Genomic DNA, 13145 nt, shown 5'->3' on the forward strand with positions numbered 1-13145 from the left:
TGTAACACAGGTTATTGTTCTAAACTCTTAATCATCCTTGTATCTCTAAATTGAATACAGTAGCTCTTTGTACCAGTACTGGTCTCATTACAGAATCATTGAACTGTCAGTCAAACTAATCTATACTAGACAAAAAGCCCACCTGAGTGGCTGATCCAAATGCATGACCAAAGTCAATGCCGATCATACCGCCAGTCTCTGTGTTAATCATGAAGTTGGAGAGATGCCGATCACCAATGCCCAGAATCCAGTGACTAATGCAGAGCACAGCATGAGAGCAGCTGAAATGGGACCTCAGCGAAAGGAAGGCTTCAGGTGTGGTACTCATCCTTACAAAAGCACGTCTGAAAACAAGCATTCATGCCATCAATTCCTTTTAGAATTAGGACAAACATCAATAAATTACTGCATGATCATCAATAACATTGAAATGAAATACTGTAATGTATAATGCAAAATAAGTGAAATGCTGCCATACTTTAACAAGTCATCAGGCACCGTCTGTTCAATTCTCCTGAAGTTGTTCACAGTGTCCACACGTTTTGCTTTCCTGCAGAGAATCAAATGTATGAATATTATTTATACATGCTCTAAAGCCGTTGTAAAATGCTGAGTCACTGTCCCATGACAGATGTTAAAACAAAGTGATGACTCACTTGTACAGTTCGGCATATCGTCGAATGCCATCCACCTTCCCAGCAACTTTACTGATCCAGTCATCATAGGACTCATTGGGCCTAAAATACATTAAACCAAGCAATGATTGATTCACTCAAGTGCAGGGTATGAAAGCATGATGATGTGTTTTATTTGCTGGAATAAGGAAGGAATATTCACTTTGTGATTGTCCCCTGCTCCTGTTCAGTCCTTCTGCTGGAGAGGAAGTCTTTCAGGGTGCAAGTGTTCTCCATCCATTCAATCAGGCCAATCCTGTAGATGTCAGGATACATTAAAGACCCTGCAGGACCAGTTAAAGACAGGCCAGCAAAACAAATTGAGACATGAGAAGCCCATCCAAGTACCTGCTTGTGATGGGAATGACCTGGTAAGTGCGGAGTGCCAGGCTCCGCTGAGAACAGGCAGTGTCCTGACTGAGAATCATGTTCATCACACCAAAGAGCTGCTCGATGCGCTGGTCCTGTCGCAGGTCCTCACCACCCTTCACTAGAAACGGATAATCCCGCTCGTCATCGCCTCGAATGATGATGCGCTTCGGCCGACGAATAGATGTCATAACCTTTACCTAAGGTTGCGAAGATGAACCGTTACACACTGAAATACACACTCAAAATGACGTATAAGTATAAGAACATTATTTCTCGTACCCTTTCATCAAAACCTGTGATTTTTGCATGATATTCTGGCAAAGGCTTCGATTGGCCATCATACTGACCTGTAGAAAACCAGAGCCAGAGAAAAAGACAAACACTTACACTAAATCCAGAACTTTACAGAAGTGACATTATTTACAAAGTAAAAAATTGAACTCACCTGGTACCTCCAGTTCATTTTTGAGTGTTTCTGTTTTGAAGCTGCTGAGCCAGGGTGAATATTCCTTCATGTTCCCTGGTTCCTTTTGGAAACTTCTCATTGAGATAGCCAGGCGGTCCACCTGCTGAAGGAACTCCTTATCTTTTCGCTTTTCATACAACTTGGACCCACCAGCACCAAGCAGCTTCTCGACTTCCTTACAAAATTTCTGCAACAAGGACATAAAATGTATCTATGTAAGAGACCAAGAAACCATCAGAGCCCTGTCTAATCTCATTATATTTTTATGTTGATAAATCATGCACCCCTAAGTATTAGTATTATAGGTTGTGAACCTGAATGAATTTCCTTCTGAAAGATCCAAATCCTGGAGACTTTGAATCGCCAAGCATTCCAGCCATTTCCTCATAAAGCTGCTTCATTTTCTTTTTGTCCATGTCTGGCTTGTCCAGTTGATTCTTCACCTCATCCCACCAATCCTGCCAAACCATTCCTTGAGAATCAAGACTACCATAATAGTGCCATAAAAATGTCATGTCTCAGTAAGTTAAATGTAGCATATAATTACTGCTTTGCCAGTAGCAGCACAAACTGAAACTTCAATCTGAACAGATTGCAAAGGTCTGACATCTCAAAACTGGCTCAACCAATGGGTCTTTCAGGGAATTTTTCAGGAGTTTGTACCTTGAAAAGCATTTCAGGGTTAGTAAGTTGCTGAAGGGCGTCTACAAACTCTTGGACGACACCACCTTTATCTAGTAATGACTTCAGCCTGGAACACAAACGACACATTGTCAGTACCAGCAAGGCCAAAGCCACTTACAAAGCCTCACCGATCTTTACATACTTTTCAACAAACTCCCGGTTCCTCTGACCACTCGCAGACTCTTCGAAGGTGTAGTTCTCACTGCTGATCATGTATGGATAGATGAGGGCTTGTGGATAGCATTCTGCGATCTCCTCTATAACATGCTGAACTGCTGTCGCCTGTGGCTTGTCAAGCAGTGCCATCATTTGACTGATCCAGCCAATCAGCATCCAGCAAGGCACACTAACAACCTATCAAAAAAAGAGAAAAATGTATACTTTTTGTAGAAGATAAAGGATAAAGCATTGTCATGCGAATGCTTTAACTTCTCTAAATGTTAGAATATCTAAATGCCTTATACCTTCAGATTTAGCTTTTAAAATATCTAATCTCTAAATATTGATTTAAGTAGCTTCAGCACTTCTGGACACTGATTTCTGCTTTGCATCAGGCTTTATTTTGCTGTAATGATTGGCTGACTCTATTGTACTTGAGACCTAAAATCCAAGGAAATGATCTTCCCTCACCTCTCTGACCATCAGGTCCAGGGTTTCTGCAGGGTAGAGTTCTACTAGCTGCAGCAGACGAGGAAATTTGAGCCTGGCCTCAACTGAGCTGAGCTTCAGTGCCTTCAGCATCATCTTCACTACATGTCCAGGCAAGGGCTGCAGTTTAGAACTGATTGCTAGAATCAAACATCAAAAGTGTTGTTATAAGCACATTCAACTTCACCTGCAACCCAATACTTGAAGGCACCGAATCACAAAAAGACACAAATTCTCACAGTGCGCTCTACATTCGTTTGAACTTTCTATTAGAATTACCAGAACAGTTGGGTGCTGCACTAGTGCCTCACCTTCTTCTTTCTGTTCGCTCTCTCTCAGTCTTCGATCACAGAAGTTGACCAAGGTCATGTAGGCCTCCACAATACCATGTGTGTTCACATGCTGCTGGCTGAAGGACTGCTCTTCTTCTTCTGCCTTACGTGCAGCACTTCGCAACATCTCCAGAGCCTGCATCTGCAGACCCTCAACCACCTGAGCAGGAAAATAACACCCACAATTATCAAAACTGCTTTTTAATATGCTACAATTAATCATTTGTGTACAAACTGTAAGAATCTAACTTTGATTTCAGAGATGGCATGGGTTTTTGCCCAGTTTAAGAGGTGCAAACATGTACACTACAGTGCAAATGTTGGGGATGAGTAAGATTTAAAAAAATATATATATATTCAGTAAGGCCATCTGAATGTTAAAAATGTTCTTTTGAACTTTCTATTCATTTAAATATCTTAAATAAGTATTAGTTTCCACAAAAACAAGCATAAACATGTTCATGTGATACTGAAGACAGGAGTAATGGAGTAAACTGGAGTAAATGAAATAAAAGGCAAAAGAAAAGTTATTTTAAATAGTAATAATATTATTTTGCCAACCCCCCCACAAAAAAACCCCAACCCCAAACTTTTGAACGGTAGTGTACAACATGGTGCCATTTCTGGATTTTTTCATATTTGAGGACATTACAAATATGCAGCTTCAATGCAATGCTCAATGCTCTTTATCAGCCTATATGAAACGATAGCAATTATCCAATCTGTGGTGTATTTCCCAAAACGCTACAACCTCAGTAACTCATCACCTGTGTGATGGAAGAGGCCCCTGAGAGTTGGAGAATCCTCTGTACTTTATCTTCCCCGAGAGTCTCCACAGCAGAAGGACTGCGATCCGCAGCTCTGGCCATGAGGTCATAGGTGCTGCCCAGAAGGATCTTCTGGTCACAGAGCATTCGAGCAGAGGAGCCTTCACTCTGTCTCCCAGCGTCAACTGTAAAATCATGTAGCCACCATGAAAATCGCTCAATAAACTGGTTTTTCACCTGGTTTTTAACCTAAATTTGCTTTCTATAAAAACTCTTAACATGAAAAGTAAGCCTGGTTCAGGTGTTGAAAAGATGTGAAATGACAAAAGGGGATCATTCATACTCAGAAGTGGAACAGTCTTGAGCAAAGCGATAATCTTTTCAGCAGATCCCAGTCCAGCGCTTCTTCTGTGAGTGAAACGGCTGAAGCTGTGGACCCAGCGGACCAACCAGGCATCATCCGTCTTGGCATCACGGTGAAGTTCCTTCAACAGCTTAGATGCCACCGGAAAATTATTCTGTCAAACAATTTTAACAGATTACATTCAGCTTGTTCGTAATTCTGTGGTTTATACACAAACATATGATTTAGACACCAACACTGATATTTGTGAAGCCTGAGCACCTGCTTCCATGCGCTGTCTGCCATTTGTAGTTTCATGTTGAACTTGCAGGTGTTCACCAGCGCTCGGAGTTCCTCTCCACTCGTCTGCTCTGCACCATCCACCTCCATGCTGTTTTCAGGGGTGGAAGTCAGCCTCTCCAGAATCTTATCCAGGAAGAAACAACTAAAAAACAAAGATGAAAGCAATTTTCTCCACAATTAAGCTGTATAGCATTACAGACATTTCAAGGCGAACCATTTCTTCACTATAACAGCAAAAAGAAATCTGCATTCCCAGTAAGGTGTTGTAAATGACCAGACTCACCGAGATGTGATGATGTCATCCCAAACATTCATGGGGTCCAGTTTAGCATCCGGATAGCGGCTGGTCCACCGTCTGATCATGAACTTCAGAGAATCCACCGAGACTAAGAACAGATACAGTTAGTGATGCTGTTACCATGTAGTAACAAAAATAAGTACCAAGCAATATTAATTAAATACATGTAATGTATTATGTACTAATACAAGTACGTATAACTTAGGGCTAGTTGTATTTTTACATAATCTACTATTTTTGCGTAATTGCATTATTACTCACCCTCTCCTGAGATATAATTCAGGAAGTCTTGGATCTCTGTCAGAGCTTGGACGGACTGTAGCACTGTCAGACGGCTGCGGTTCAGCAGTGGGTCAATACTTGAGTAGTTCTACATAAAACCAAGAACCAGGAAAAAAAATCAGGTATTTGCATTTCTGAAGCCCTCCATTCCTCCAGGTCAGATCTCAAACTATTCAATGACAAACAGACACAGAAGTCTGTGTTTGTGTCTGTCTGCATGCCTATGTAACACCATCTAAAAATGCATACTTTCTGTGAAACAACTAATTGATTTGCTCTTTATTCTCAAAACTGACCTGCATGAAGACTTGCATGCAGTTATTGGCATAGTATTTGGCCCTGTCATAGTCCTCTTGCAGGATGTACAGCAGACTCAGCTCCTGACTGTAATGGGTCTCCATGATGATCTTGTGCTCTTCCTTCTTCATAGCAGCATCAACAAAGCTGAGCAGATCCTGAGATCTCTCTCCCAGCTGCAGCTGCTTCAACATACTGCGCATCATGTACTGCAGGTATGTTTCCTATTAGAGACAAAAACATAAGCAATTACAGTAGGATAAGATATTATTTGATCATGGGCATGATTTCAGATGATCTGATGATTCATGGCAAAATAGGCAAAACTGAAACTGCTCAAAATGACTTGTAGTACCACATAAAACGGCTCTGTCCACATATTTTCTAGCTTGACAGGTGAGCTGTCGTCAATGTTGACCGTGGCACAATACTGCAGTGATTTCCACTCTGTCAGGTGATTATAGGCCTCCAGGGCAGCAATTTCCCAGAAATCTTTCTCTGTGTTTGTGGGCTCTCCATCATTCCAGTCTTCTTTGTTTAGTGCCTGTTTAATCGAAACAGCACATTACAATTAGGTCAGCTATACAGCCCAGTGTACATTTTTATTTTGTAAATACATTTGTATTTACAGAAATTCATATACATGTTCTGATACGTAAAAAAAAAAAAAAACACTAGCACTGCATAAATAACAGATATTCATAAATTTGAATTCTCTAACAGTTGCATTTCAAAATAGCAACACTGACGGCAACCACAAGGGAGTTCTCCAGTATTGCACTGGTTGCCATCTGTCATAAAAGTGGAAAAGGAAGACACTGACAAGAGTGTGTAGCTACCACTGCTGCACAAAATCATTTCAGAGGAGATGAAGGAGGAAAACAAGGTTTATGTTCCCATATTGTGTTTGTGACCGAGATAACACACATCAGTACCTCATTGTAGAGCTTCACAGCTTCAGCATAATCACTCTTTGCCTCTGCTTGCAAGGCTGTGAATGTTACTGACTTTGTGCCAATCTTGCCACTAAAGATTCCTCTGACCACATCGTAATCTCCCAAAGACCTGTAAAGTCTACACAGTAGTATAAATTAGAGAAGAACTGTTGAGGCTTTGGCATGAAAACCAACGAGCACTTCACACATTTCTGAGGGAGTTTGATCTTACTTGGCGAGGTGGATCCATCTTTCTGTATCAGGTGGCAGCTCTCGTTTGCCCCGTGCTCGTTTTGAAGGAGGTTCGTCTGACGTTCCAGTGCCCTGAAGCAAACTCTCCTCCAGTAACAGGATGCCCATGGGCTGCTGCAGACTGGCCAGACAGCTGGCACTGACGAGAGCCGGCTCAACACCAAGAAGAGCCTTATGATGATAACTCATGTCCTGTTATATAGAAAATGTACTTACATCAGGGCTAGTAATACACTTAAAAAGCTTAATAATCCAATTTAAAGACTTTCAGAGTTCAAATTTCTGAATAAGATTAAGCAAACAATAACTCTGTTTAACCCAGTGGTCTCAAACTCAATTCCTGGAGGGCCACATCTCCGGATCACTAGAAGCTTGGAAGTAATCCTGGATCATGTGTGTTTGATTAGGGTTGGAGCTAAACTGTCCAGAGATGTGGCCCTCCAGGAACTGAGTTTGAGACCAGTGGTTTAACCCTTTTCTTGCTTTCTATTAGTTCATAAACACACTTGTCACTGTACTGTGTACACACACACACACACACACACCTGCACACAAGAAATGAATGGAGGGAAGTAGACAGTGCTCTTGTTGAGGAAGGTGTTCAGGGTCTGCACTAGATCCTTAAAAATGGAAGTTGTTTCTTTATTAGGCTTGGATCCTATTTCAAGCAGCACTCCAGCAAACAGTGAACTGAACAGCTGCTTCGCCAGTGTGGCATCCCTCTGTAAAACAAATTTAAACAAGAAACGATGGTTATAAATGTGTCTGTATTTAGAAAACTACTTTCAAACGTGTTGTTAAAATGATCCTGAATCACAGTGCACCTGTGCCAGAGCCTGTAGCGGGGCGATGAGGCTGCTGTGCTGAATCTGAATATCAGGAAGATCTCCAACTCTATAGCTGCGGTACAGCGTGACCTGAGCATCCTGACGGATCTTCAAATCTGCTCTTCTTTCCTGCAGAACACAGACTGTTATCAAAAACAGCATAAATGATAAAACACATGCCTATCTATGAAAGAAGACAGACCCTTTGAGTTCTTTGGGACTGAATTTCCTTCTTGGCGAATCTGATGCTCTCCTTCTCTTTATCCTTTAGAAATCTCTTCCTGAGCCTCAGAATGTCTGCACGGCGCTCCCGCTCCGCTGTGTGAAAACCAACCAGTGTTTCACTGTGGAAGTGCTTGATGCTAATCAAGTCAAACCTTTAATGGTGATTTGTCAGGAATCAATTTCAAATCAAAAGTATTGTTTAGGTGTCTCACCTGCACTGCGACTGTCTGTTTCGTCACTGGCAGTGGTCAGGCGTTTAGAGCCAAACCCTGCACCCACGGCTCTCCAGGCAGCCTGGGGCCGTTCTGATCTCTTTTTGTCAAATACCAGGAGTGATGATAAAGTATCAGATGAAAGCGAATAATCAGCCAGTGTGTCTACATTACTCCCGGTTAACCAGTTGTATGCTGAACGGCGTCCTGAAAAACAAATGGTTGAACACTGAAAGAAACCTGAAGTGTCCTTAGTCAACCTACACTAAATTTCTCCTCACATTTTTCAGACCAGTCGGAGTCTGCTGTTACAAAATCCAACTGAATAATAATAAATAAGTGAAAGAACTGAAGTTCATGAAGTACCTGCACCAGGAGCCAGAGTCTGAGAGAACTCCAGGGACGTCTGTGTAGCCCTGATCTGACCTCTCACTGTGGCGGCCTGACTTCCTGTGGCCTCTGAACCTTGAGTGCCAGATCCCTGGGTGGCTTGGGTCTCCATAAACATCGGTGTGAGGACCGTACTCCGCAAACGCCAGTTAGAGTCAATGGCGTAGTCCTGGAATACACGAACAGAACAGAAAGCATGGGAATTATGGTCTTGAGAAACAACTTCGATTTAAATGAATCAAATAACAGGTGTGATTTAAAGACCCAGGGAAAATAAACAGCATGTAAATAGGATTTTTTTCAATGCTGTAATACACAACATTTGTTACCTGAAACTTGCACTCAGAGAGTGGGAACTCAAAAATGTTGCGTGTGAAGTCAGGGCTGCGACTGGTCATTTCGAGAAGCAGGTCAGTGGCCAGACTCAGGAACTGTTCTTCAATGCGGGACGAATAGAGTGACTTCAGCACCACAAGCATGCGCTCCAGTGTGCCTGGAGGTAAACGGCTCTCATGACTCCAGAAATTACGCACATAAAGCCTAAAGAGAAATCACACAGGAACGCGAGAAAGTAATTTAGGGTCATGTGTTGAGATTGATTTGTGAGAAACTTCAGATTTAATTTCATTTAAAATTATGAAAAAACTAAGTGAAATTAAAATGATCATAGCAGGTAACTACAATGCTTACTGTAAGCCGTAGTTTTCATCTGTCAGCCCCTGGAGGAGAGTTTCTCTGGTTGCACTGAGCACTTCAACAGAGGTGCTGTCCTCCATGCTCTCAGTGTCACTGCAAACACATCAGGATGACACTACGGTTTCAATGTTTGCGCTATGTTTGCGCTAACTCTCAGCACTCTCAGCACAAAAATATATAGAGAGGTTTATTTAGCACAGATGCATTTATACATTTACTGATCTTTTACATGCTTACAAAATTAATTACGGTTTCCACAAATGTATTAACCAGCAAAACGGTTTTCAACAGTGCTAATAAAAACAAATGTTTGTTGAGCACCAAATCAACATTTCTGATCTCTGAAGGACCGTGTGACACTGAAGACTGGAGTAATGACTGCTAACAATTCAGCCTTGCTGTCACAGGAATAAATTACAAATAACTGTAATAATATTTCACAAATTAATCATTTTTATTGTATTTGTATTCAAATAAATGTAAGCTAGGTAACAGAAATCTTACCAACCAGAAATATTTGAATAAGAATGTACATGTGTGATGAAATAATAAAATGTAAAACATTCAACTGTAAAACAAAAAAAACAACAACAAAGAAGAATCTGGGAGACTGAGAGAACAGCATGAAAACAGTAGAAACACATTAGACCGAGGAAATGAACAACAAAAGTCATATTTGTGATGAATGATGAAAAGGAGTAAAACGGGACTGGAGAAGAGGAGGTTACCTGTAGTTGTCCTGGATCCACATCAGGATATCATACATTCTCTCTCTGCAGACAGGAGAAGGGTGAGACACAAATGCTGTGACAGTTCCCAAAATCTCCTTCAGCTCTTGGGGTTTCAGACAAGCCAGGATCTTATGTATGATATCCAGACAAACCCGCTGCCGGCCTTCATCTCTGAAAGACACAGCATGTGATGTGAAGAGGGTTTCTCTGTAATATTCTACAATCACAAGGAAATGAAATGAACTCCTGCAGTATTAACAGACTTGTGGCTCATGATCTGCGAGAGGCCTTTGGTCTTCAGGTGTAGGTAGATTTCCGGGATGACATCAGCACGACTCAGCACACATTCAAGGCAGTGTGTCTTCAAAATGCCATGCAGCTTTGGCAGCAAGTAGAAAACTGGATTTACAAATCTGTGGAAAATTAAGACGACAAACATTATTTACAGAAATAACATTAAGCCTTTACTACAAACGATGGACTTTTCGTCTCACCGATCCATTAAGGGTGGGAAGTGTTTGGACACTTTGCTCAGGCAAACAATAAATTTGTCATCCACCTCCTTCTTTCTCAAATCCATGAGCTTCGTAATAGTAATGTTAAATAAGGGCCCTTCATTTTGCTACAACAAAGAAAAACAATAGTTGGTTACTGGATACTTTCTAAAGATCCCCTTTACATTTACAACAATATATATATTGCATTATAAAACAAAATATCTCAGATGAAAAATGGGATACAATTTGGCAGGAACAAACAGGCACACTTACACTTTCTCTCTCAGTCATGTAGTTTAGGATTAAACCAATGATCTCAGCAGCTGCTGCGTAAATCTCTTTATATCTGATGAATGACAAGTTGTTGGCCAGTGACTGAAAGTATCTGTAACACAGGAATTGTAAGAGAACAACAATGTTTTTAAATTCATTTTTAGAATTACAGAAAAAAAAAACATTTGTATAATAAATTCAATACTAATGCAAACACACAATCTCCAACATACATAAATAAACATAGCAAAATGTTTACCTGTCATGCTCAATGCCACATGCAGCATCATATGGAGGAAGATTATTGGCCATTACAATGCCTAAAAGCTGTAGTCCAACAGAGTTGTCCTTGCTGTTGGGATCAGTTCCAGCAAACCGTTCATATATCAAACTATGGGAGGAAACGGAAAAAAATCTTTGAGATTTTGCATCCATTCCATTCATCTATGCATGCTTATGTTGGAATGCATGGTCATCATGGAATCACATACCGTATTTTCCGGACTATAAGTTTTTTTTTTTTTATAGTTTGGCTGGTCCTGCGACTTATAGTCAGGTGCGACTTATCAAAATTAATTTGACATGAACCAAGAGAAATTAACCAATTGAAAACATTACCATCTACAGCCGCGAGAGGGCGCTCTATGCTGCTCAGTGCTCCTGTAGCCTACACTGAAAACATAAAGCGCCCTCTCGTGGCTGGTAGGGCTGGGTATTGTTCAAAATTTTTCGATCCGGTGCCAATTTCAATACCTCAGTTTCGAAACCGGTTCCTAACGATACTTTTTTCGATACCATATTTTTTTAAATCCATTTCAACATCAACACAAATACATTAAACACAAAACTTTTATTTTTCACCTTAATTAAAACAAATTCTGGTAACACTTCACACTCAGGATAACATTAATACAACTGGTGGTGCTTTTTGGATAGGGGTGTGCCATTCAGGGGCGGACTGGGACCAAAAAGTGGCCCTGGACTTTCTGGCCCACAGCAGCCCACCACATCATAATGCAAACGCCCCTGTTTTGATGTCATTTATTAATTTAATATTTAAGTAAACAGTTTGGGGATTTTAACCAATAGGGCAACTGATCCACCGTTGAAAAAAAAGAACAGCAGCTGTTCATTTAGCGACTCCTAGTGAGCAATACATGCTCATCAAGACACAAATATTCTTCTAGAACTCACTCTTTGCATTCAGTTAGCAGATCCATAGGAATTATGTATGAAATAGAAGTTTATAAACTCAAACGACAGGTTTATGTGCTTTACAGTTCAAGTCACACAACATTTGCAACGTTTCTGAAATGCTGCTCGCACTTGTTTCTAAATATTGCTGATTCAAGCGTTTTAAACAATTTGCGCGCGTTGGGAGCTTTCGCTCACTCATTGAAAGCATGCACTGCAAGCAGCATTTCAGACAATGCGCGTACAGAGAATGAATCCATCTTTCGCGTATCGTAACTTCTGAATGAACACATACACACACAATTATATCAAAATAATTGTCTCTGCAAGTATTCTCATAAACACAGTCGGTTATGTTTTAAGTGAATGTATACAGTGGCCTGCTGCTCAGAGAAATTCGCTGTACCGGATAAATCTGTCTCTCTCTTTCTGTTTTTTTTTAGACGACGTGAAAGGGGGTGTGTTTCAAGATACACAATGGAGTAGACCAAACTAAACAGGGAGGGAGGGCAAAACACTCATCCAAACAAATGCTTCATTACCACCGGCTTTGGTTGCAATACTCTTATCGCATATGTTGCACTTTGCTGACTCGGCATCCACTTTTATAAAGTGTAGTCACACTTTAGACCTCTTTTTCATTGTAAACCGGAAACGTTTTGAGAAAAAACAACTACACGTGTTGTGTGACTGCGAGTATCTTCAGAAATGCTCCCCGTCACGTGGTGGTGGACAGCCAATCACGGCGAATGTAGGTCCTTACATGCACATATGCTACAAGCTCACACAGACACAGCTGCTTGGCAAAAAAAAAAAAAAAAAATCCGGCCGCTTGGCTTTTGGAACCGAACTTTGGCACCGAAAGATAAATAATTTTTCGATACTCATAGTATCAAAGTTTTTCGTTCGATACCATAAAGGCATCGAAGTTCGGTACCCAGCCCTAGCGGCTGGAGAATTTAATGTTTTTCTATTGGTTCTTGGTTCTAAATAAATGCGACTTCTAGTCCAGTGCGACTTATATATGTTTTTTTTCCTCGTCATGACGTATTTTTGGACTTGTGACTTAGTCGATACTCAGTCGACTTATACTTATAGTCCGAAAAATACGGTACATCTACTCCTAGAATTTCAAACTAATGCCGTATTTTTTGGACTATAAGTCGCACCTGAGTATAAGTTGCATCAGTCCAAAAATACGTCATGACGAGGAAAAAAACATATATAAGTCGCACTGGACTATAAGTCGCATTTATTTAGAACCAAGAACAAAGAGAAAACATTACCGTCTACAGCCGCGAGAGGGTGCTCTATGTTTTCAGTGTAGGCTACAGGAGCAATGAACAGGTGGCTGTATATGGTAATGTTTTCTCTTGGTTATTTTCTCCGGGTTCATATCAAATGAATTTTGATAAATAAGTCGCACCTGACTATAAGTTGCAGGACC

General features: G+C 40.8%; 1 protein-coding gene across 2 annotated transcripts in view; it reads right to left on the reverse strand.

Annotated features, from left to right (window-relative positions):
- The window catches only part of prkdc (protein kinase, DNA-activated, catalytic subunit), a 31347-nt gene that overhangs the window by 1226 nt on the left and 16976 nt on the right, over window positions 1-13145 (reverse strand). For both annotated transcript variants that reach the window (XM_026267828.1, XM_026267829.1), the window contains 33 exons: window positions 10764-10895; window positions 10505-10616; window positions 10229-10356; window positions 9998-10147; window positions 9732-9905; window positions 8998-9096; window positions 8637-8847; window positions 8284-8476; window positions 7918-8124; window positions 7683-7798; window positions 7478-7609; window positions 7199-7375; window positions 6634-6845; window positions 6402-6540; window positions 5822-6010; window positions 5466-5690; window positions 5149-5257; window positions 4873-4975; window positions 4569-4731; window positions 4287-4461; window positions 3944-4128; window positions 3156-3336; window positions 2827-2984; window positions 2339-2550; window positions 2176-2263; window positions 1827-1970; window positions 1492-1699; window positions 1326-1393; window positions 1023-1243; window positions 838-930; window positions 657-737; window positions 479-550; window positions 143-344 (listed from right to left, as the gene is read on the reverse strand). In XM_026267828.1, the coding sequence (XP_026123613.1) occupies window positions 143-344; window positions 479-550; window positions 657-737; window positions 838-930; window positions 1023-1243; window positions 1326-1393; window positions 1492-1699; window positions 1827-1970; window positions 2176-2263; window positions 2339-2550; window positions 2827-2984; window positions 3156-3336; window positions 3944-4128; window positions 4287-4461; window positions 4569-4731; window positions 4873-4975; window positions 5149-5257; window positions 5466-5690; window positions 5822-6010; window positions 6402-6540; window positions 6634-6845; window positions 7199-7375; window positions 7478-7609; window positions 7683-7798; window positions 7918-8124; window positions 8284-8476; window positions 8637-8847; window positions 8998-9096; window positions 9732-9905; window positions 9998-10147; window positions 10229-10356; window positions 10505-10616; window positions 10764-10895 (5059 nt within the window). The remainder of the gene's footprint in view (window positions 1-142; window positions 345-478; window positions 551-656; window positions 738-837; window positions 931-1022; window positions 1244-1325; window positions 1394-1491; window positions 1700-1826; window positions 1971-2175; window positions 2264-2338; window positions 2551-2826; window positions 2985-3155; window positions 3337-3943; window positions 4129-4286; window positions 4462-4568; window positions 4732-4872; window positions 4976-5148; window positions 5258-5465; window positions 5691-5821; window positions 6011-6401; window positions 6541-6633; window positions 6846-7198; window positions 7376-7477; window positions 7610-7682; window positions 7799-7917; window positions 8125-8283; window positions 8477-8636; window positions 8848-8997; window positions 9097-9731; window positions 9906-9997; window positions 10148-10228; window positions 10357-10504; window positions 10617-10763; window positions 10896-13145) is intronic.

Source organism: Carassius auratus, chromosome 7, assembly GCF_003368295.1.
Source record: "Carassius auratus strain Wakin chromosome 7, ASM336829v1, whole genome shotgun sequence".
In the NCBI taxonomy this organism is placed as follows: domain Eukaryota; kingdom Metazoa; phylum Chordata; class Actinopteri; order Cypriniformes; family Cyprinidae; genus Carassius; species Carassius auratus.